This window comes from Ammodytes marinus (genome assembly GCF_949987685.1).
Source record: "Ammodytes marinus genome assembly, chromosome: 3".
Classification (NCBI taxonomy): domain Eukaryota; kingdom Metazoa; phylum Chordata; class Actinopteri; order Uranoscopiformes; family Ammodytidae; genus Ammodytes; species Ammodytes marinus.
The window spans coordinates 21671317-21694529 of record NC_137232.1 but is presented as its reverse complement, the minus strand read 5'-3'; the positions used below and the strand labels follow the sequence as shown (position 1 = coordinate 21694529).

At 43.2% G+C, this 23213-nt stretch overlaps 1 protein-coding gene across 1 annotated transcript in view; it reads left to right on the top strand.

Annotated features, from left to right (window-relative positions):
* The first annotated feature begins 3644 nt into the window (after positions 1-3644).
* The window catches only part of cux1b (cut-like homeobox 1b), a 56364-nt gene continuing 36795 nt past the window's right edge, over positions 3645-23213 (top strand). The window contains exons 1-2 of the mRNA XM_080025265.1: positions 3645-3717; positions 20959-21069. Coding sequence (XP_079881391.1) covers positions 3655-3717; positions 20959-21069 — 174 coding nt within the window. The 5' untranslated portion in view covers positions 3645-3654. The remainder of the gene's footprint in view (positions 3718-20958; positions 21070-23213) is intronic.

The window sequence follows — 23213 nt, the reverse complement described above, 5'->3', positions numbered from 1 at the left end:
GAAAATTGGGAAAGCTAAAGGACAGAAGGGCTTTTTTTTATAATTTTCTTTTTTTTTACTTAATAGTGCCCTGTAGCTCTGTTGTGGTGTATACAATGCATCCAGCTGTGTAATGGCGCTGACACAAAGAATGTGTGTTCATTTCTCCATCTTTAAACTTTAACCAAATGTACATGAACTGATGAGGCTTTTAGAGGCTAAATCTGTGGACACCAACATGTTTCCTCTGTTGTCCTTGTCAAGAATAATTTACGTCGTTTATTTTCCTCCTCTGTAATTTAGCTGTAGATTGTAATAAAAAGACACAAGCGATGGGAAAAAGAGAGGGAAAAAAAACCCATCTCAAGCCATTCATGCCAGACATGCATGAGCGTCTGTAGCAAGAACATTATAATTTCTACCCGGATTGATAACGTCACACTCTAACTTGTTCTGACTTATACCGTGTACCCCCTACTGCTTCAAAGTAATCCAGAGCCTAGTGAAGCTACAGTCAAATCCTTATGGAGAGACAAGTTTGAAAGGAGCGCCTGGCAGTACAAAACCAACAGATTTCTCATGTCCTTGCTAACATTTGTATTAAGATATTTTCACAATATAAAATTACTATTTAATGTAATTTAGCATCAACATGCGGATGTGCAGTGCACACAAGTCTTATGTGAAGTCAAAGATGTCTGCGTGTAGTACATTTCATTCACCATTACCCATAGAAAACAGACAGGTTTAATGGTCTCCCTCAAAAGAAAATGTTTAGTTTGTTATGTGTTTTAGGTGAGGTCAAGGATGAAATCCATTTCATGTTTAATCATTCATGGTGCGTTGATTTAAGGGTCGCACTTTTGTTAAGTAAAATCTTCTTCATTTCTAAAGAATTCTTTTGGATGGATGATTATAAAAGGGATAGGTTTTTTTTTTTTTTTTTTTAGAGCTTAAAACCGAATGTCAAGTTCTTAGTTTGCGGTACAATTTCACATGGAAGAAATCATGTTCATGCCTGATACATGATTGTGGACTGGTTGCTTGTATGTGCGTGACACGAATAATAGCATTGTAAAGTAATTAATACAACATTTAAAACATTTAAGGTCCAAAGTAAAATGTATTATGGATTGAAAAAATTCTTGTTGACTACTTCCCCTTTTATAGTATTATCAGCGTCATAATAAATATATTGTATTTTAGTTATGCACTTTCTTTGTATGATAGTAAGAGAAAACTATACAAACACAGCATAATGGACAAGCTGCAAAGCTGCTAAGCCTGTACAGATTATCTCAGACCTGTATTTCTGGTTTGGCTGAATGATAGGTAGCATCACAAGTCATGCAGGCCGAGCTAAGGAAATGAGAGGATTAAACCGAGGATTTATAGATTCAGCATTTTGTCTAAAAAGTATTAATTATGTTTCTCATAGTGCAGGCACTCCCGTTCGAAAAAGACAATCATGTTGAAAAAAAGCCTCTGTTCTCACTGGAGTACACATCATGCTGCTGTTATGTCCTTATTCATTGTAATTCTTTTAAAGCAGCTGTTCCTGTTTGTTGTGTGCAGCGTAATTCAGTACATTCGATCAAAAGAACGTGACTGGGTGTGGTGGGTGAATTTAAGCTAGCCTTTAATTCACTGTATTATGTCTGTAATTGGAGTATAAAATAAGGCAAAGCTATTGAGGCTACATATCACTGGAGCACTGAGCACCATTCATACATGGAGAAGGAGGGAGACACAAACAGCTTCAAATCAAATCAAGTAATGACCTGAACGTTGAGCTAATTCAAGGCACAAAAATGCCCACCTTTGTATACACACAAGGGCATGTGAAAGAGGCCTTATTATCCATGGCAAATTCTTGTATGTGTGTTTTATTTTTAAATGAATGCAATTAGGTGCAATGGGTGTAAAGAAATAAAAATTATTGGAGAGAGAAAAGCTAAATATTTTCGTTAAAGTCTGAGCTCATAGAAATGCGCCAGGTTCTGAGCATTCAAGAAAAGGGGGGTAAAAAACAAACCCCTCCCTAGTGAGAATGCAGGCGTGGATTTTCCACATATCCGGGGCCTCGACAGCACACTCGACAAATCGTCAAATTTGGGAACCCACAAAAAGCTAAAAATGAAAACAATGTGCACAACAGATGTGTCACCCTGATAAACCCTGTGCGGCTCCGGCTCTGGGCTGGTGTGCCGAGCAAATTGGGGGCCCGAAGCTGAGGCGTGCTGGGTTTTAAGGTGCACAAGGCGGCACAGGCATTTCCCCATTCATACTACAGTACAGTAATGTAATTAAAAATTCTCTGCATATCCACAAACTGAAAGGGGGGGAGGACAGAGGACATGGTCAGTAGGAGTGACGCCTCAGGAGCAGCCTGGGTTCAGTGTGTTGCTCAAGGTCACTTCAACAAAAGATATGTATACGCACATTGACACTGTCTGAGCACATGGGCTGCCCAGCTGCAGTGCACTGACTCGTCTGTATTCACAACACGGAAAACCTTATTAATACCTAGTCTGGCAAAAGAATGCCATACGTGAGAATATCAGGTGTTCTTTCTCCTCAATATTATTATAAACTGAAGGAAATCCTGAACTTGGAAATGCCTTGTGTGCCCGGTGTTATTCCACTCCATCTTTTACCTGTTCTTTAAAAGGCCAAGTTCAGCAGGTCCTCAGCTCTGCTTTGTTGCTTATGCTGAGTCTGTAGATCCACCCTTTTACAGAATAACATAGAGTAGGCTAAATTTGTCATGGAAGATTCATTTATTGTGTTTTTTTTATAAATATTATTGATTAGAGTTTAATGCTTTGTTTTAACAAATAGACACTTTTAGCCCGGATTATATACATAAGGTTTACATTTACTAACACATTTTTATAATGGAACAAAACAACAACAAAAATATACAAGACAAAAACAATATAGGCTAGTAGCCTATTCATTAAATCAATGTCAGTTTTGTTTTTTTAGCCGGCAGTTATTCAGGTGTAGGCTGAGAAAAGTGACCGGTATGAATGTAGCCTATAGCTTAACAAAATAAGCATAAATGTGAGCCTATGAAAGGGACAACAAATCACCTCTTACCAATCAACTTTTTATTTTATTTGTAGGACATGCTGATTAAGGAGGAGTAGCCTAATTATCATTGATGTAATACATTATGAGAGATGTTGTTATAAATGATCTTCTCGTGCACAGCTCAGAGGAAAGACTGTTCCTGAAAGCTCCGCTGGTGGGATTTATTTATTTATTCTTCTTTAGATAGGCTATGGCTTCCTCTCTGGCATTATTTTTGTATGATCTTTGATCTCCATAATACATAATGATCACACGGAACCCACCACATTAAACATGGACTCGTCCGTCGCTCTCAATGTCGTGTAATTTCAAACGTAACAAAAACGAAGAGTAATGTAATGCCATTGCGGTTATTTACCTGTAATAACTGAATGTTGATAAAAAGCTATTTAAGCAATTATAATGGCGTTATTAAGGCAACACTCGTGTAAGCTGACTCCCTTCCGTACGCCAGCTGTTACCCCGGTTGAACGCTGGGAGTGATCCGGTCCGGGTGTTGCCGCCGCCCGGTCCTCTCCACTGAACTCCAACCCCCGCGCTCTCTATCAGCATCTCATTCCTGTCTCAATATGTCTCAAGATGGCGGCCAATGCAGGATCGATGTTTCAATATTGGAAGCTCTTTGACTTACAACAACTACAGGTCAGTTCAACCTCTGTTCAACACCGTATGTCCTCTATTCGCTTCGGACGTCTCGTCTCTTTCGATTGCTGTGTTTTGGCGTTTTTTCCCCGGCTCTCGGCTCGCTAGGTGTTTCGGGAAGAGAAATACAAGACCCCTCTTCCTCACATTGATGAAAGTGGCTCCTCTCGCTGATCAGAAATTGATCCTCTTTGTTCAATTCAACATCGATCGGACACTGGAATTGGGCAAAGCCGGGGCGACGCCGCGGGGATGCGCCGAAATAAATACAAAGCGGCGGGGCTTTGGCGGAAAGCTTTCGGTCAGCTATCTTTATTGCGTGTTCTTCAACTTTTACCGGAGCGAGTAGCCGTAGTTAGCCCGTCGCTTTAGCCGAGGTAAGGTTGGATAATTTGGGGGAAAAAAATAAGTGCGACTCATTATACGGTGGCGCTGTGGTGACACCGACCGTGGAGACGGGCAGCCCAGACACACAACAGCGCTTTGGCTTGTGTGTTTTTTCTTCTTTTATTGCTTTTTAACTGTGAAATGTTAAGTTTATTTGAAGGCGAATGAAAACATTAGCAACCTTATCGGCTAACGGGTTTGAAGCAGTTTATATTGAAGTCGTCTCCGGGATTGTGGTTGATCAACTCGGCCGTTTTTTCTCGGTTTCCCTTGACGGCAATTATACACAGTGAGTTTTTTTTTTTTTTTTTTTTTTTTTTTTTCTTCTTCTTCTTCTTTACACACAGACATTGCCACGTCTGTGAAAGTAGACGGGACGGCGACAGTGCTTGGTTTGTTGACGCAATGCAATTAAAATTATAGTAATGAAAATATTTAAAAAATTGGTTGTAGGAAATGTGAAATATCATGACCTTGTTGATTATGATGAACTCCAGAAATGTCCCAGTCTCGCGCGCACGCAGCTAATCTCGGCGTGCACGCGGGAGATCCACGGCACACAGCAGTGAAGGATATGAACAGGAAATATTGGGGCCCTTTTTTCACTGTGTGTGAATATGGCCCTGTGTATACTAGAGCGTGTTTGACCTATCACAAGACACGGAGACAATGGCACTGTTGTGTTTTCCCCCGTGGCATTTAACGTGCATTGCTGAATTTCAAATCACAATTTATGAATATTAGTAGTCCAGCCGCCGTCGTCATTAACATAAGATTGCATTGTGTTGACTAGCCCCAATTGTTCATACATATTTTTTTTGTTTGTGTAAATTGAGTCGCGCAGGCTTGGGATTTAAACTTTTATTTGGGTCATGATGCCCCTATGACTGGGTAGACAAAAGGACAGTGAACAAGTCTTCCCAGCGGGCTTTGTGTCGCACTTATGCCACATCATCAAGGCTTCACTTCTCCTATTTATTTGATCCTGTTTGGTCCTCCTACTCGTGCCCCCTTGTTCATGCATTATGTAAAAAAGAAGAAAAAAAATTGAGACTACTTTCTCTTTTCTGTCCTCACTATCTTTCTCCCACCCTCTTCCTGCCCCCCTACAATATCCCCCCCTCTTTCCCTCCCTCTTTTTATTTTTTTTCCCCCTCTCTCCTCCCTGGCCCTTCACCCTGCCTTCACCCATTTCGCCCTGCTAGAACGTGTGTGTGTGTGTGTGTGTGTGTGTGAGAATTTCTTCCGAGATCAGTCTTTTTCGTAGATTGACTGCCAGCACGGACAGTGAAGGCACTGCCAGCAGCCAGGACATGAAAAATGCATCGCATAAGTTTGTGATAAGGCCCTGGGTAATTATGGCAAAGGCCCCTATCACAAGCGATTAGTCAGGACAGTGAATCTGAGCGTGTGCAAAAAGCCTGGCGGTTGGCAGGCCTGTCTGCAGGATAGAAATCAGTCAGAGCGTGTGTGTGTGTGTGCGTGCGTGAGCCTTAGTATGTGTGTGTGGTGTAAATATGTGTGCGTGCTGTGCTGCTCAGAACATTCACTGTCTATTATTGATGACATCTTATTTACTCTCCCTCCCACTGAGAGGCTCCTAGAGGAAAGCCTTCAGAGAAGAACCTTTTTTTCTTTCTCATCCGGTTTCTGAGGATAATGCGGGGTTAGTATGATATGATCATTGTCTACACGTGGCCTCGTCAGCCAATTGCTTTGTCACTTGCTTCTTCCGAGTGATCGAACAGACAGTGTTCACTTCACATTCGCAGGCCTGTGTGTGGCCACCAGTAAAGGAATTTATTCCCCCCCCCCGTTTCTTTTTTGATGATGAAAATCCGACCCAACCTAGATGTCGGTAGCTTTAAGCCATCCTAGCATCTATTCCTCAGGCTCCGACTGCTGATGTTCATTAAAATCCTATTTGATCAGCGTGTCCCGTTCCCTGTGTGGGGAGACTAGCTAGGTGGTTGTTACAGGACAGAGAGTGCTTTGAAACAGCACAGCAAGCTGTTAACTTGTCTTCTCTGTGAGCCTTTAAAAAAAAAAAAATTCTCTCCCCACCATCACTACAAACACAAATGGGTGCAACAGTGATGCTTTTAGCAAGGTCCTGCACACTTGCAAAATGGATCAGTGATTCAGAGATGATGGCAGGGTTACAGTGAATTACAGATGGAGGAGGCTTTAACGTCTGTAATCCCTGTCCGTCCATTACAGAGTTGAGTTTCTTTAGAGGGGATCATCACTCTTCTCTCCTGTTGTTTTTTCCTCTTTTTTTTTGACCCAGTCAAGCAGTTTGCTAGAACATTGTGTTTCTGCTCGGGAGCGCCGAGAGATTGCGCTTCATTAAGGGCAAGCCTTAATAAGATATGAGGGAATAGCTGAGGCTTAACCTATACTTTATTTTTTTCTGTGTAAGCTTGTAAAATTGAGAACAGACCTTCTGCTATACACAATTTCCCAGTTTAGACCCTAATAGCCTACGTCTCACCTCATAACATTTCCAGGAACAAAGCACCCCTAGAGCCATTTTGAAAAATAGTTCACTATGTAAGCGTTTGGTTAAAAAGGGACTTCGATGAAGACTGATCTAGAGCTTGTCTATTTTGAACACCGCCAAATTTTGGGGAAAGGTTTTTTTTTTTAAAGCTGATTGCAGAGCCATGGTCAGCGGCAACCTGAGTTGTTTTAAAATCTCTCAGCGACTGTCCCACTGTTGTCTGTAGGAGTTTTAGTGTTAATTTATGAGCTGGTTGTCTGAACTCACTGGTGGGATATTTTTACCCCTCTGTTGCTGCACAGGCTGGGGGAGCATAGAGGAAGGGGCATCACGTCATGCTTTTACTGTAGCCAACCACTTCTCTGCCCAGTGACAAAACCTGGCATTGGGACTGAGGTTTCACTGTGTGTCGGTGGGTGGTGAGCGACTAAGCATGAGTCAGAGAGAGGGACGAGTGCATGTCAGGTCTGCCCTCTCGGTCTACTCTGGTCAGGGCTATGTCATCCCACGTTTTGTTCCGAAGAGGTTATAGTTTATCCGTGTGGACGATACACTCTGTCCGTACGACTGGGAGGAATGTGCAGCCCCTCAGAAAACTGGAAAAGTAAAAAAAAAAAAAAAAACTTTTCCTCATCTACCTTATCAGTGGCTAATTCTCAGTGGAGGCCCCTACTCCCCAAACCCTTCAGTGATTTAGTGAACGTCCCACTTTAATGCTCACTTTTCTTCACCCTCCCTCTGCTCCAAGGAGTGTCTCCAACACACTCGACCGATTTTCATACAGAAAGTAAATCTAGTTTACTGTGTGAAAGTCAATATCGCAAGTGGTCAACTAAACAAATTCACCTTTCATGGGAAAAATAGATTTTGACCGATGTCGTCTGATGTTTTAACAAAAGATAAGAAGCACTTAACCAGATGTCTAAAAATAGGGGTACCCAAACAGATGGAGTCAGCAGCTCTTAATGCAGGCTTCATGCAAACGTGTGTGAGACAAGTCGACATGTTCCCTAATACATTTCGAAGGTGTGGAAGGCTCTGCTTCCTGATAAAAAAAATATTCCACAGATCTGCTTTTTTTTTTCAACAGTTGGTAATTTAAGACTTAGCAAAACCCTAAAGCTTTAAGAGTGGCTGCATTTCATTTGAACAGCCCGTAGTGATGAAGATGGTCCAAATGTTAATACACAATGCACATTTTAAGTAATTTTCTCCTGTCTTGTCCAGTATAGAAATCCCTAATAATAATTCTGGTTATAACATGTAGTATGTATTATAACTACTTAGTTATTGGCCGAAAACTCGGCCAATTGACACCACAAACACATTAGACTGACTTTTTGCCGCAGTAACTTTTATGTCTTCTTACACTTTATAATGATTCATCATCACAACTGATTTCAGTACAGGCTCATTATAAGCAGTTTAGATTTAAGCTGCACTATTCCTCCAGGGGCCGATTGTGGACATCACTGTATATTAGAGGGGCCTATGTGAAATTCCTGTATCATATACTGTATAAGCAAAAATACTGCTACTACTGCCACAGTAAAACACACTGAGACGTCCAGCGTCCAGTTTTAGTACAGTAGTTAATCTCTATAAAGAAGTCATTAACATGTCTTTTAGGGGTTTCGACAGCTAGTAAAATGAGCTATAACTCAATCAATACCTGAATGAAAATCTTCTAAATGTGTGTATGGATGGTACTCTATCTTTACCAGCTAGTAGTTTGTCTTACAAAATAAACCTAAAGCAGCTCTTTAGTTAAGGCAACATTCAGATAGACTAATTGTGCAACAGCATGTGACAGAAACGTTGCTTAATTTTTTTAGTATTCCCCACCACATACAATACTAAAACACCTTAATGCAACGGCACGGCACAGTCAAAACTTCCACCCAACAACCAGCAACAAGAGCACAGGGGGGGCATTTTCCAGAGACCTATTTTCAAGTGGCAGGCATTATTTACAGACCCACTTGGAGTCTCTCTCACCTACAGCATCATAGAGTTTCACCGTATCTCATGACAGAAGCATCCATTATTCTGCTGCTCTGTATTCCAGTGGAGAGGGGCCTTGGCGTCAGTGACTGGACACTTCTCTTTTGGCTGGCTTTGGAATACGCTAGCTGTTGTTGTTACCATTTGAGGATGATGTCCAATTTATTTAAAAATCAACCTTAGGCCTGAAAATGTGTCTCCAAGGCTGACGTAATCTTGTATAGTCTATTGTTCATCTTTGTAATATTAAATCCAGGGTTTTCTGTAAACAAAAATCATGGAAAAAATTTCTGTTCTTGTCTGTGGTTGACTGGTAAAGTAAAAGTGCCCAAACAGCGAGGTGAAGTCCAGCACTGGGCTTACATCCCGTCACACACTCTTGTTGCTTTTGTTCTTATTTTTTTACTCCTCCACCACATGCTTTCAGCTATCTCACCTTCATCAGGGTGATCTCATTTCAAATGCCAGCTTTTTACTGAAAAGTCAATACATGTTGTTTTTTTCAGACCTGCAAATAACTAAAACATTTTTCACATTCATGCAGTGTATATGTGTAGCACAGTGTAATAAAGTATTAGAAGTAGTCTTAAAAAGCCCAGGTTGACATCTTCATACGTTTTTTGTCAACAATCAAAAAACAAAATATATTTAGTTCACAATGATATCAAATGCAGAACATCATAAAATCCCCACAACTGAGGAGGTGGAACCAATGACCGTGGTACCATCGTTTGCTATAAAAACAGTAAATCGATTGTCAAAATAGATGCTCATTAATCATTCCAGTATTTTTCAGTAATACATCATTCTCTCCTATATTTTTCCACCCCTGGGTGTCATTTTTCACTACACAAGGAGTATAGTGAAGTGAGGGAACCTAAGAAATGTGTGGTGAGAATAACTTTGAATAATGACAACGACAATTTAGTTGAGAAATTGACTGAAAGCAGACGAAGAAACCTGAGCTGTTTTTTTTAAAACCATTTGATTGGTTTGTTACGGTGCACATTTTTTCTGATGACCCAGCAAGCCCAGTCTGGATGAGATTTTCAGTATTTGGAGGAGTTAAACAAGATGTTAACATGGAAAAATAAACAGAGGCAATGGACCAGAGAGCGAAAATGAGAGTCCCGTTTCCACGAGGTACCGCAATGAGAAAATTTAGACCGACTGCAGACCGGTCGCACAGTAGGGGCCAGTGTTCGAAACAATTTTTGACAAGTTTGGCTGAGCGCACTGCGGAGTTTGAAGCTAATGCAGCGCTTAGTTTTGCTCAACAAACGTGTCCCTCTCAATGAGTTGTTGTTCCTGTTGGCAAACACTCTGTGGTCTTCAGCTGCTGGTGTAGCCAAGCTTATTGGTGAACCACTTGCCCTACCTAATTTTAGTGTTGTTTATCTCACTGTTATCAAGGAGTCTGGGCTAAATAAGGCCTGTGAGGATCCTTATGAGCCAAAACCTCATCCCTTAGCAACCCATGACTCCGGTATCAATGTCCTGTTAGATCATTGACCATAGGTATTGAATTCTAATAGGGCCTATTGGTGTGTCCTAATGGTCCAAGTATTGAATTATGATATTGGCATGGGCTGATGGCCTCAGGATTGAATTATGATATTGGTGTTCTGCAGGCTAATGGTTCTTAGTATTGAGTTATGATATTGGTGCACTTTGATGGTGTAGGGATTGAATTATGATATGGCTTGCTATCTGCTAATAGCTCACTCTGTGTAATTTTCTATGTCAATCATGGCTTCAGTTGCTAGATCCATAGCCGGCCTTCAGGCTCAAGCCATCCGTCACGGCTGATAGGAACAGCCTTCAACCTTTAGCCTCAGCTCTCGCTGCAATTTCTGATACTCTCTCTCTCTCTCTCTCTCTCTCTCTCTCTCTCTCTCTCTCTCTCTCTCTCTCTCTCGCTTGCTTTTGTCTTGTCTTGTGTTTTAATTCATCCATAAGTCTGTGATCAGCTTCTGCCAGGAATTCTATCACACTTGAAGTAATGCAAAGGCGAGCAGTGTCTCCTAGTATTGCCCTCTCGCTTAGCTTTTGAAATAGGCGATGGAACAAACTTTTCACATGTCATCCTCACAGGCCAAAGATGATGAACGGTTTGATGGTTTAATGTGTGTGCGGATGTGGCATTTGCACACACCACCTTGTGTTTATAAAGAGCCCTAATGTTAGAGTAATGGCTCTAAATCTGGGCTAACTTCATTTCTGTAAGTGTCCACACCTATGCAGTGTTTATGTTGAGCTCATTCCCGTTTTCGTAGTTTAAAAGCAACCAGAGCTGTGATGGTCTTGCTGCCAGCTCACAGAGTAAATGGACGGCCTGCTTCTGTGTCAGCCCTCTAAAAATAACATCAACTGCTGGCTGGGCTCAGCAGAAAACTACCACCGATTATGATGATTCAACTACCCGATATTCACAGGTGTGTGTGTGTGTGTGTGTGTGTGTGTGTGTGTGTGTGTGTGTGTGTGTGTGTGTGTGTGTGTGTGTGTGTGTGTGTGTGTGTGTGTGTGTGTGTGTGTGTGTGTGTGTGTGTGTGTGTGTGTGTGTGTGTGTGTGTGTGTGTGTGTGTGTGTGTGTGCGCGCGCGTGATGGGGGTGGTTTATTAACAAATTGTTCTCTGCATTCGTGCCATACTCGCTGATCTAGTTTAACGGTGGCAAACTTGCAGAGGATCTTTGAAACAGCTGAAGTGTGTTTTCAGTTTTTTAGGTCTGATCATTTAAGGAGGGAAAGGATGGATGTGTCATTTAAGTTTAGTGAACCAGAATCATTGTCATGCTTGATGGACTCATTGAAATTGCACTAGGAAAGAGATTAAATAGTTTTAACTACAAGCACCCTGCTAAAATTACCCATAAAGGCTTTGCCTAATGCACGATTAATTGGCGTAGGACGGGTCAATGGCTACGACTACCAAAACATGGGAGAAATTCCATCCAAATGACACAGTCCAGTATCTGTTAAATTCATTGGTCGTCCTCAGACGGTACCTTAACCTCTTCCTGACATTTGACCTTAGCAGCTGTCAGACTGGAGCCAGGGTTGAGAGGTGGTCTGACCCCACAGACCCTGCTATGACCTGGGCTGTCTGACTGGCCTAACCTTCAGAGCCAACCCATGATGACTTTACCATCTGTCTGGCCTTTTAACAGGTCTAGCCCCCTTGAACTTGAACTTGCCTGGACGTGGAAAGAAAAACAAACTGGAGAGAGAAAATTGTCTCACAATTATCCCAGGCTGGTTATATGCTAATGTATTGTTTAATTTTTAAATGATGTCCAAATTCAAAGTAAAACCTTTACTATTTTTGTGTGACTAATATCTTTTTTGAGTTGGATGGGTCCCTGTATGCCCCTATATCAGAGGCGCAGTGCTAGATGTGCTACACTGTTAAGCTCGGCAGCTCTGGCTTCTCGTTTTTAAAAGTAAGAGCGGTCCTCTTGAGGAAGGGGGGAAGGGCGAAAGGGACTATGTGTTTAGTAGACACAGGCTCATCCGCTGACTGCTGTCTGACCCTGAGTTCAGCGGTATGGTTATTAATAGGCCCAGAGGCCTCAACTTCCAGGAGGCCCTCTGATCAGCTCCAGATGTGGAATGAGAGAGGACAATTCTTTGACGTTAGCCCATCCATGTTTCACATGAAGCCGAAAGCAGGGAGATAGGCATTTGGTGAGACTGATAAAGAGTGAGGGAAAAGAGCGAGGGAGGGGAGGGGAGTGAGAGGAGACCTTTCCACAGCAGGGGTGTGTTTTGTGAGTCTTTTGTTTTCATGTGTGTGTGTTTTCCCGTTTATTACACTCTCTGCCCTCAGACCAAAAGACCATAAAAACGTATGGCATCACCATGGTGACCATAATAACTACCTATAAAACAGCGTGTAAACTGTGAAATAAGACAAACAGACCAGAACAGCCCTGACTCGCTGGCTGGCTGGCTGAATGGCTGCCTTCCGCCATAAAACTATTTGAGAGCCAGACTGAAGGAATGCCTCGGAGGCTGCTGTGGCTGTCACGACACATGAAAGGATTAGGCTCTGTGTTTTATCTCCTCTTTATCTGATGGTAATGGATAAGCTGAGTGTAGCCTATCATCTGACGCTTGGGCCGCGGGTTTGATGTTTTAGTAGGGTGACGGTTTGTTGAGTTGACCGCTTTGGTCTATTGATTGCTGTTTGATGGTTTTGATATGTAGGCTGTGTGGAACAGGTCAAGTCTTTTATGCAGTGAAAGCTCCAAATAGCTTTTAGCTGTCCTTCACTCCCCCCCCCACCCCCCCCCCCCATTACTCCAGTGGTTTCGTTTGATGTTTGGATCAATCAATAGAAAGAGCCTGAGCTCTTACACATGCTCCATCCTACTTCCCACTGAGCTTGATGCCTCTTCTCTCATTGTACCGGCTTCATATCACATTCTCGCAACACAGAATAAATGACATAATTACAGCACATTACATAGCCTAATGCAAGCTAATTATTCTGTCATTACTGTAAGGATTAGCTATGCTCATTCTCTCCTCTCTCTGCGTTTCTCTGCCTGTTCCTCCATCAACAAAAAAAAAAGTCATGCAAGCAGAACAGAAAACTCTTATTCATAAAGGCTGAGTAAGCCTTTAGCCCCGGGACATGCTCTGTTGACGTTGATCGTATAGACCATGGGTGTCAAACTCAGTCAGAAGGCTGGGCCACGCTGGAAAATAGTGACAGCACATTAACCTGACACATTCTCCGGATATATCTAACGTAATGGGGCATTTTGATATGTGCTTTTGATTTATGCACAGCAGTCAGCATGCAGCTTTTATAGGCACTGGCCTGCTGATGTGTCATCATCAGGCGTCTAGAAAATTACTGGATGCAACGGATAAACAAGGCTAAATTAAAACGTTGGAAAAGGGCACCATGCAGCGCAAAGATTTAATGTACCAGAGGCACATGAGAGTGATGCAGACCATCCTTACTGTCCGGCGACTGTGCCAGAAAACTGGAAGCTGCTTAAATACCTTAAATGGACGGCTAAGTGAATTACAGCAAATCAAATAGGCTGACGGATTGAGAATAGATCGGATCGTAACTAAATCAGTGCAACTTTGAACACTGATCCATTGTCAAGGGTCACAGACTTTCTAGGCCAGATGGACTAGCTCGCATACAAGTGTGGGATGATGAGTGGACGTCTGCAACGTTGCTAGCCCTGCACCTGTGACTCTCATTATCCACGTGTGTGTGTGTGTGTGTGTGTGTGTGTCTGTGTGTGTGTGTGTGTGTGTGTAACTGTGTGTCTGTGTGTGTAACTGTGTGTGTATTTGGTGCAATATAAACAAATAGTGGCGATGTCAATTGTTAAATTGTCGGGGCCTAGGTTTGTACGTGTGCTACAGGGCCCGGAGAGAGAGCCCCACTCTTCTCCCAGACTTGATTAATCCCTATCGCCCCTCTCCACAATCGCAGTATCCATTTTTTTTGTCCGTATCTGTGCACTCATCCCCTCCCCAATCTCCTCTCACTGGCACAGAATGGCTTCCTGGCAGAATGGAAGCATTAATTCAGGGATGAGAGGTGTGATACTATCCCTCTCTCTCTCTCTCTTTCTCTCTCTCCCTCTCTCTATTTGTAATGCGTGGCCTTTATCGTGGCTGAAACAGCTCACTACCCTCTGATCCTATCTCGGATCTCAATATCCTAGCCGTTCCACCCTGTAAACGCAAGGATGAAAAATCTTGCCCTTTCACCAAGGCATTACACCCTAGCATATCGCCATGCCCCTCTCTCCTCCAAGTTGCACCCTCCACACCACTCACCCTTCGTGACACAGGCCTCTAGCTGAATTCAAAGTCCGCAAAATGAGACCAAGCGAGCTTCACTTCCTCCATGCCAGAAACCATCTTAGTCTCATTATATTTGTGTTTAGGCTCAGGCCTGGCCTCTGAAACCCCTTGTCAGACAATAGGTCGGGCGAAATAATGACTAGCTCTCAGCGAGCTTCGGGAGAGTTAAGGCATGGATGTTGGGGAGATAAAACAACAACCAGTCTCTCAGCAGAGAAACACGGATCAATACAAACGAGGCCGCGGTGTAAAAAGGTTGTTTTTGATCCAGGCTTGCGTCAGCGTCACTGAGGTGAGTCTTGACAGCTCCTCTGCTGTTGCTAGATATGGATCTGTGTTTCAAAAAAAAGGAGCAAAACGCTCAGGGACCACAAGCGTCTTGTTAGGCTGTGGAGAGTGTTAGGCTGACCTCCTGCCCCCAACCGCTTTTCGCACAAACACAGGTGCACACGCAGAACACACACTCGCACACAAAAGTGTTAAGGCTTCAGTTGTCACGGTGAAACTATTGTGTTAGCTTGTGGTTAGGAAAACTTTGCGGCTACGACTCCAATTGGTGAGAGGAAAAGCAACACACACACACACAAAAAAAAGACTCGGTAGGATGTGGCATGCCTCTTCAGATCCTGTGTGGTTTCGTGCTGGCACATTTAAAGCTCCGCACCCCGCCATGTCAAAGGTAGGAAGATATACAGGCAGCCGGGATTGTAGTATGTTATCTGCGCCGCTGCTGTGCTGTGTTTTGAGGGGGCGTGCCTGTGATCTGTGATCATGTACCGTGTCGTTGTAGCAAGCGTGGCTGTCGCTCCTGACTGAGCCGCCACCACACGACTCCACCCCCACACAGTAGGTTCTGGTATACACAACAGTCAGCCGCATAGGAGGAGGAAACGCCATGAGGGGAGACAGAGGAGGGGGGGTTCAGAGGTAGGCCTTGTAGATTTTAGATAAAACATCTTTCCAGACGCCTTTAGTGTTTACTATCATAACCACATAACAGCCTCAGACATGTCAGAGATAAAAGGAGAGATTAGTGACTGCATTGGCAGCACTGAGAACTTCATCTCTTAAACATCTATGTCATGATGCCAAGTGAAGAGGCTGTACAAGACTTCTCACTACTTTGTAATAATGCACACAGGCGAGTTTTGTTTTTAAATATTAGCCTCTTCCGCAGTGTGACTAATATGATGTTATTATTACTGAGAAGATGTGAATGTATTTTTGTCTGTGTCCTCCTATGCCTGGCTCTAATTCAAGAGTGGTACTCCATTAGATCAATGTGTAAAGCATGTGCCGCATGTGGAGCAGTTAACCTACATTGTGTTTGGACTAAAGGAGTAGTGGCAGACTACTTGGCATGTGTGACGGCAGACGAGGTGTAAACAAAGCGTTTCTTGCAGTTACATTCCCAATTATTCTCCAGGGAATGAGATCTGAAGGCAAAGTGCTCATGCCCGTGCTCTCTCCCTCTCCTCCGTGTGCACCCGTGGTCACCGTGGCAGCACAGACAGCAGCTGCGGATTTGACTTCATACTGTGTACATAACAATAACCTTGTTGTCATTCCAGCAGCCTATCTGTCTCGGCATCGTCGGAGCGTGAGGGCGTAAGGAATTCAACAAAGTTTTGATACCTCAATTAAAGTGTGTCTGTCTCCGGTTATCTCAATTTAGTCTGTAGTCGATATGATTGGCATAATCAGACATGCCTGATTGGTGCCTCCCATTTAATTAATCAGTCTCACTGTATCGTCACCTGTGGCTCATTAGAGTAATTAGAGCGATTTGCTCAGATAGAAAGCCTCTTCTCTGCCTGCAGACGAGTGGAAGGGATTTCATTAGGAGAGATGAACACACACGCATACACCTTAGGTCTGATGGCCGGTCCTAACAGGATTTGTTTACCCATGGCTGTTATCGTTGATTAGTATTATCACCCACAGTGGCTAGGACAGAGAGATACTCATTTTGGTTTTGGCCCATCGTCCTTCCTAGCTGCGAAACATGGCTCCCTATGCCAAATTTTCGCCGGGCCGAACATGTTAGTGGACTTCCTCCTTTTTTTGAGTTCAAAAGAATGTGGAAAGACTGGGCTCCCCAAGTTACTGCGACGGCTGGGCTGTCTGTTTATTCATGTGAGAGCACACGCGCGTGGAGCAGCGTGCGGGAGGCTTCTTGGCCAAGTCGGTGTTGAAGTCTCTCTAGGGAGTGTTGGCAATCTGTTCCAATCGTCTTTACAGCTGACCAGACGACCAAATGAACCAGGACAGGGACTGCTGCTGTGGGCCAGTCCAGCCAAGCCAAGCAGGGCTGTTACAGCAATCACACAGACATTACAGCCCACTTAATGCTCCCCTGCACACACCATATTCCATCGTCTGCTAAACTAGACAGCGCAGTCCCAACCAGCCCTCGCCAGATGCAAAAATAGCTCTGTAGTTAATGTGAATGGTTAAATTGATTAAACAACTGGTCAATTAAACTGTTTTCAGATTTCAGATTGGAAAAGTAAAACATTTCAAAGTCGGGCCAAGGAGAGCCGGAGAGTGTTGACTTCGGAGCTTGAAGGCCAGAGTTCCTCATGCATGGTGTTTGGTGCACTAGAGGCCTTAAAATAGAAGAGTAAACTGGTATTTGCAATTGCCAATGCAATTATATCTCTTATAATAACATTAGTCATGTATTGTAAAATATAGACTCCCATTCTATCTCTTACCATGTATTGTTTAATTTTCTTTATTATTTTCTTTATTTGTGTCTTGGCTCCTCATCAACTATTTGTTTGCTTTTTCAAACAAGCATGATGTCAATCATTGATGTCAAACATGACAGCGAGAAAACCCCAGTGGTATGCCAGATGGCAGAGCCCCTGTGGAGCAGCCTTGCCCAAAGTTAACAGTTTTTCCCCTCCAAAAATGTAGATCTTGACGAGGCCAACAAAATAGCCGAATTGACTTACTGTTAGTTGATGCTTCTTAATACAATCCAAACAAACCCTGTAATGCACTACTACTCCTAGTTGGAAATGTTGTTGCAACACAAACTAAGACATGCTTAACTCCCAAATTGGGGATGTATTGATATTTTTGTTCAAACTGGCTTGTTTGCACTGCTGACCTCGTTGTTCAAACTGAAACGTGCAATAGATGGATAGTGACAGATGCCAGCTGTTATTATACAAATATAAGGTCTTCATCTTCCTATTTAACTATCTATTAATTTGCTATCTTGAGTCAGCCGTAATATAAACTTCAAGGATCAAGTAGCTGGACCAATTGGGCACTGACAGTCCTCACTGCATAGAATTCAGAAGGGTTATCCGTAGTATGATGATATACCTCCAATCTGGTATTCCATATCAACCAATTTTAGGCGTGAGCAATGGAGCTGTATTTCAATATGTTATTAATATATATTTTTTTATAAACTCATAAAATAACCCCCATCTAACAGATTTTATAGTTGGTTGAAACAGAGAACAAACGTTTAAGGGTAAAAAGAACGTCTTCTGTGTGTTTCTAGCTTGAGTCGGCATCTTTTGTAGCATGTAAACCGGCCACGGTGCAGTCCAGTATTCATTCCCAAAGAACCACAAAAGCAGCATTCAGTAGAGGAAAAAAATGCTCAAATATATTTGTTCAGTGATTGACGAAAGGTACTTAAAATATGACAACTTATTATCCTGCTTGTTAGTAAAAGAAAAATGGGAATAGTGTTGCTCTCCTAATGGTCAATATGATTTTGATGTGTGCGTGAACAAGGGGCAGGCAGTGGGGATTGTGCACTTTCGGATGTTACGCTCCATCAGCAAGATGAGTGTAAAGTCTGCCTGTGTCTGCTGATGTGGGCAGAGAGAGTTTGCTGCATAGTCAAAACCTGACTGGGTCTGAGGGTCCTCCTTTTTCTTTTTTGAACTGAGACCATGAGACCATGCCCATAATTACTTGCCCACTTGGCATTGAATCAATCCTCTTCCATGTGTGTTGTGTTTATTTAGCTTAGTGGTGAGCATTTTTTTTAAAAATGTTGTTGGCGATGAGGATTTGGTAACACACTGGGATATGTGCAGGGTTTTGAAAGGGGATTGGACAGAATCAAGGGCGTCAGGGATTGGCACATGACCTCCTAAAGCACAACCCCGTGGTGGATTGTGGTTATTTGTGTTTTTGCTGTGAAACAGAACTCATTAATCAATATCAAATGAATAGTTTGGCTAATTGGGATGAATTCCTTTAGACATTTCCGATAACTCTTATTTAGCTGAAAATAAATGTACATCAAGTTTGCATGGGCTATTTCGCATGTCAGGTATTGCTTACAAGGTTATTTATTTAAACTCAATCGGCAATGGTATGAGCTGTGCATTCACTAGAAAGACCTACATGAACAATGTAATAGTATTGTGATGTAGTGTGACCTGAAGGCCATGTCCTAAATTTCTAAAAAATTCCATGAGATAGGATTAAAATATATATGAGCCGCACCATCTTTCAAAAATGATTTAAGATGGAGCAATGCAAACCAAACTCAATTTAAAAATATATTTTATTTTAATGCACTTATGCAAACTTTACTCTTCAAGTTGATGCAGGCATTGATGTGTGTAACATAATCAAACACCTGCTATTAGTCATCCGCGTTATTATACTTCTCTTGTGGTTAGGATCATGGAAATTATATATTTTCCAAAAATAATTCCTAGTGTTTAACGGCATAGCTTTGATGATTAATAGCATTATCCCTGCTGGGATGTACCTAAAATTGTCGTGGTTGCTTGCGTATGCGTTTTTATTTCAGAACAAGATTCAAACTAACGTGTCACTTCCACTGAGCTTATAATATTGAAAGGATCTAATAAAGTAACCTTAATACATTGATTTATGACTTATGATAAATGATTTGTGATCTGCCAGCGCCTAATATATCTGTTCATATCATGAACCGTATGGGCCTTGTATTCTTGCTCCTGTAGCTAATCTTCACCACTATAATAATTACACCTTCTATTCGTGAACTACAGCACTCGTTTTTTTTTGACAATTAATTTAACATGATTAAAATGTATTAGGTTCCTCCTTTCATCAAGCGTTGCACAAGCTTCTGCGCACGCTCGAATTCACTAACAGATAGTGCATCTGCTCCATGGCCACGGGCGGACAGGCTGCTACATCAACTGCTCCATGGGCAGCCAGAGCAAGATGGCATGTAAGCAAGTGAGCAGTTTTTTTCCCTCCCAAACGTCCTGTGCTACTGTGTAAAATAAAATCCATTGCAGAGTACAGTCGACCGGCATTTGTTAAAATATATATATTTTATTTTGTTTGTGGATAAGACCAGATCACAGCTGGTCAGGGAATTCAATTTAACGCTGATAGGATAAAAAAGTATAACGACTCCCTAATTAGTACTTGATTACACTATTTCTTAAGAGGGTTGTATTTTTTTTGTGCGAGTGTGTTTTGGGGGGGGGGGGGGGGGGGGGTGGGCATGTGCGCGTGAGTGTGTTTTGGGACCTTGTCAGCAGACTGAGCCACAAGGGCCCCTGTGGTAATGTGTGTATTAAATGATTAGTGTGTTAGTTAGCATAACGGCCCTTCAGCAGCGTTTAATCACTCTCAGGGGTGGGCGGCCTCACAGGAGGTGGATGGGAAGGGAGGGGAGGGGGTAAAAAAAAGGGGGAGAGGGCGGAGTGAAGGGAGAAAAGAGAGATTTAAATGGAGGAGAGGCTACTGCTGGTTGAATGAGTGAGTGGATGATCTGCAGAGAGTATGGAAAAATGAAGAGGTAGGGGGAGAAAAAAAAGAGGAGTGAGCGTGACAGCAGGCAAGAATCCAACAGAAACATAATCCAGCAACACTCACACACTCAACGGAGAGAGATACAATCTTTACAAGGCCTGAACGTCTTGTTAATGTCAGCACTTGGCCCATCATCTGGAACAAGTCCCATAAATAGCTATTAATAACAATGCAAAATGGATGTGGATAAAGGCGGGCCCTGCCTTAGCCTTGACAACACTGCTGTTGTTGATAATTGCACTGTTGTCGTTATGTGGTGGAGCAGGGGAGGGGTCGTCTGACTGGAGCAAGACAGTCAATAATTGTAGTGAAGAGTGTCTGCAGTTGTAGTGGGAGGAGTGATAGTAGTAGTCCATTGCTGCACAGGCTGTCATGGCCAGCACAGTGGTAACTGATAGACTGACAGGCTGCTGAGTGGCTTAGATATTGCTTGTGCTAGTAGCAGTTCAAACTGCTGGTGTAGATGGGTTTTTCCTTTTTGCGGGACATCTCCGTTGTGGTTCTTTTCTCTGCCTGTGTGCCGCTGCGAGTTCAGCTGAGGCAGGATGGGTAATCTGCTGCATTGCATGCCAGATGGGTCAAGGAGTCTGCTGCCGAATCACAAAAACAACTCCTGTCTTTATATCCTGAATGGTGCTGAATGTAATGACAAGTGGACATATAGTAAAAAGTTTGATATAAAATATAAGTTGTGTGTTTTGTGTTGCAGAAAGAACTAGACGCCACCGCCACACAGCTTGCCAACCGACAGGACGAGAGCGAACAGTCCCGCAAGAAACTCATCGACCTGAGCCGCGACTTCAAGAAGAACACACCGGAGGTGAGAAAAAATCCCAGATCTGAAGATAACGCACCGATACACACAAGCATGCGATCCTTTTTTTTGGGCAATCATGGTTTGTCTCAGCGTTTCCCTGAATCTTTTCTCCTACTGTTAATGCAGCCATGATTATTTACTGAGAAAACAGGGGAGGAGTACACGGCGCAGAGATGCGGGCTCGGCTCCCAAAAATAGTCTCCATTAGTTTCCCTGAAATCCTAAAGAGACAAAACAGAAAACCCCTCAGGAGTTTGTATTATCTGACCTAGTTTTTTTATGTGTGCAGAAAAGTGTGTTCCGCGACTGTGTGTGTGTGTGAGAGAGAGACAGAGAGAGAGAGAGAGAACGAGGAAAGAGAAAGAGAGAGAGAGAGAGAGAGAGAGAGAGAGAGGCAGTGCAGCAGGGAGAGAAAGAAAGAGAGTGTGACAACACTACTAAGTGGGATCAGGAGGGAATTCTGTCCTGTTCCTGTGTTCCCATCACTCCTCCTGGGAATATTTTGTTTCATCTCTGTTACCAAGGCAACGCATTTTTAAACCACACAGCGAAAACAAAGTATTGTTGTGTTATTATTGGTAATGTCACCATTGTGAATTATTGATGGTACCATGAATTATGTATGAACGGAGTAGACGGTGGATAGAAAAATCGTCAACTCTCAGTGGAGTTGACAGTAGGCCTATTATAGTTACCAATGGATGAGGATTGCGACTATTGACTTGGGCTCCTAGCAGTAGCCCACCCTGTGTAGAGGAACACACACCAGAGGGAAATCTACCTGCATAGGAAAGACGCTAATTTCACTTTACCCTTCACATTCATCTGTAATCTCCTTTCAGGTATAACCACATACCTAGCAACACACACACACACACACACACACACACACACACACACACACACACACACACACACACACACACACACACACACACACACACACACACACACACACACACACACACACACACACACACACACACACACACACACACACCACACGCACACACACACACACACACACACACACACACAGGCAGAGAGAAACATGAAGCACAAAGAAAACATGCAGAGGCGCACACAAACACACAGAGGCAGATAACCTAGATCACAGAACAGGACACACACATTCATCAGTGTAACAAGGCTGTGATTTAGGAAGGCTCCTCTGGCGTCTGTGTGGCCCCTGGCATCTCCCTGGTATGTGGAGGAGGAATCTGAGCCAGGCCAGACGAGCGACAGGATTCATTACAGGGCTGTAACAGGCTCAATGGGAATCAGCACTAAAAAACTCCAGGCGTTTGGAGGTGTATAAGCATCCAGGCTGCCTATACCAAACAGGCCGCTTCGTACCGCGCCATGGCCTGCGCTTGATTAAAAAGAAAAAAAATAATGCTCCGACCGCCTTGTGTGCATTCGCCGAGCTGTGTGTTCTGCCTCTTGCGTGGCTGTGGCTCTGTCAGTGTGTGTGTGTGTGTGTGTGTGTGTGTGTGTGTGTGTGTGTGTGTGCGTGTGTGTGTGTGTGGTTGACCAGCCTATAGAGCGGGGCTGTCAGCTCTCTGTGGTCTGCAGCAGTCAGCGGAGATCACAGTCACATCAGATCAGACTGCATTAGGCTGAGCGGGAGTCCGTCTCTGATCCATTATTCAACAACCAGGAGACCGGCCCACGTTGACTGTGTCTAGTCTGCCGAGCTGTACTCGGCTTGAACTGCACTCATGGTCTGCATAATAACACACATCCACACACACACACGCAGGCTTTTGTAGCGTTTTGAAAGTAGTGCAAAGAAATGCGGCGTGAAAACAAAGTTTCATTATTCATTAGGACCGACACAGTGTGGAGTTTTTTTTTTCTTTTGAGACTACATCTCACTGTGCCTCCTAAGTTGCTTGAATTATTCATCCAGTTCTTAATTTCCTTTTAGTTAGTCAAGACTCCTCTACCGCACGGTTATAAAGGCTTTGGTGGGAATGGTTGTAAAATGTCCCAAAGATTGCTAGCCAGAGGCAGTGGTAGTAAAACAACTTTGTGCGCGCTCGTATGTGCGCGCAGGCACGCACATACACACGTTTGTGTTTAGCTGCAGGGCAGACAGACAGCGAATGGGAGTTCCATACTCCCTGGAGGATTCCTCGGGCTGG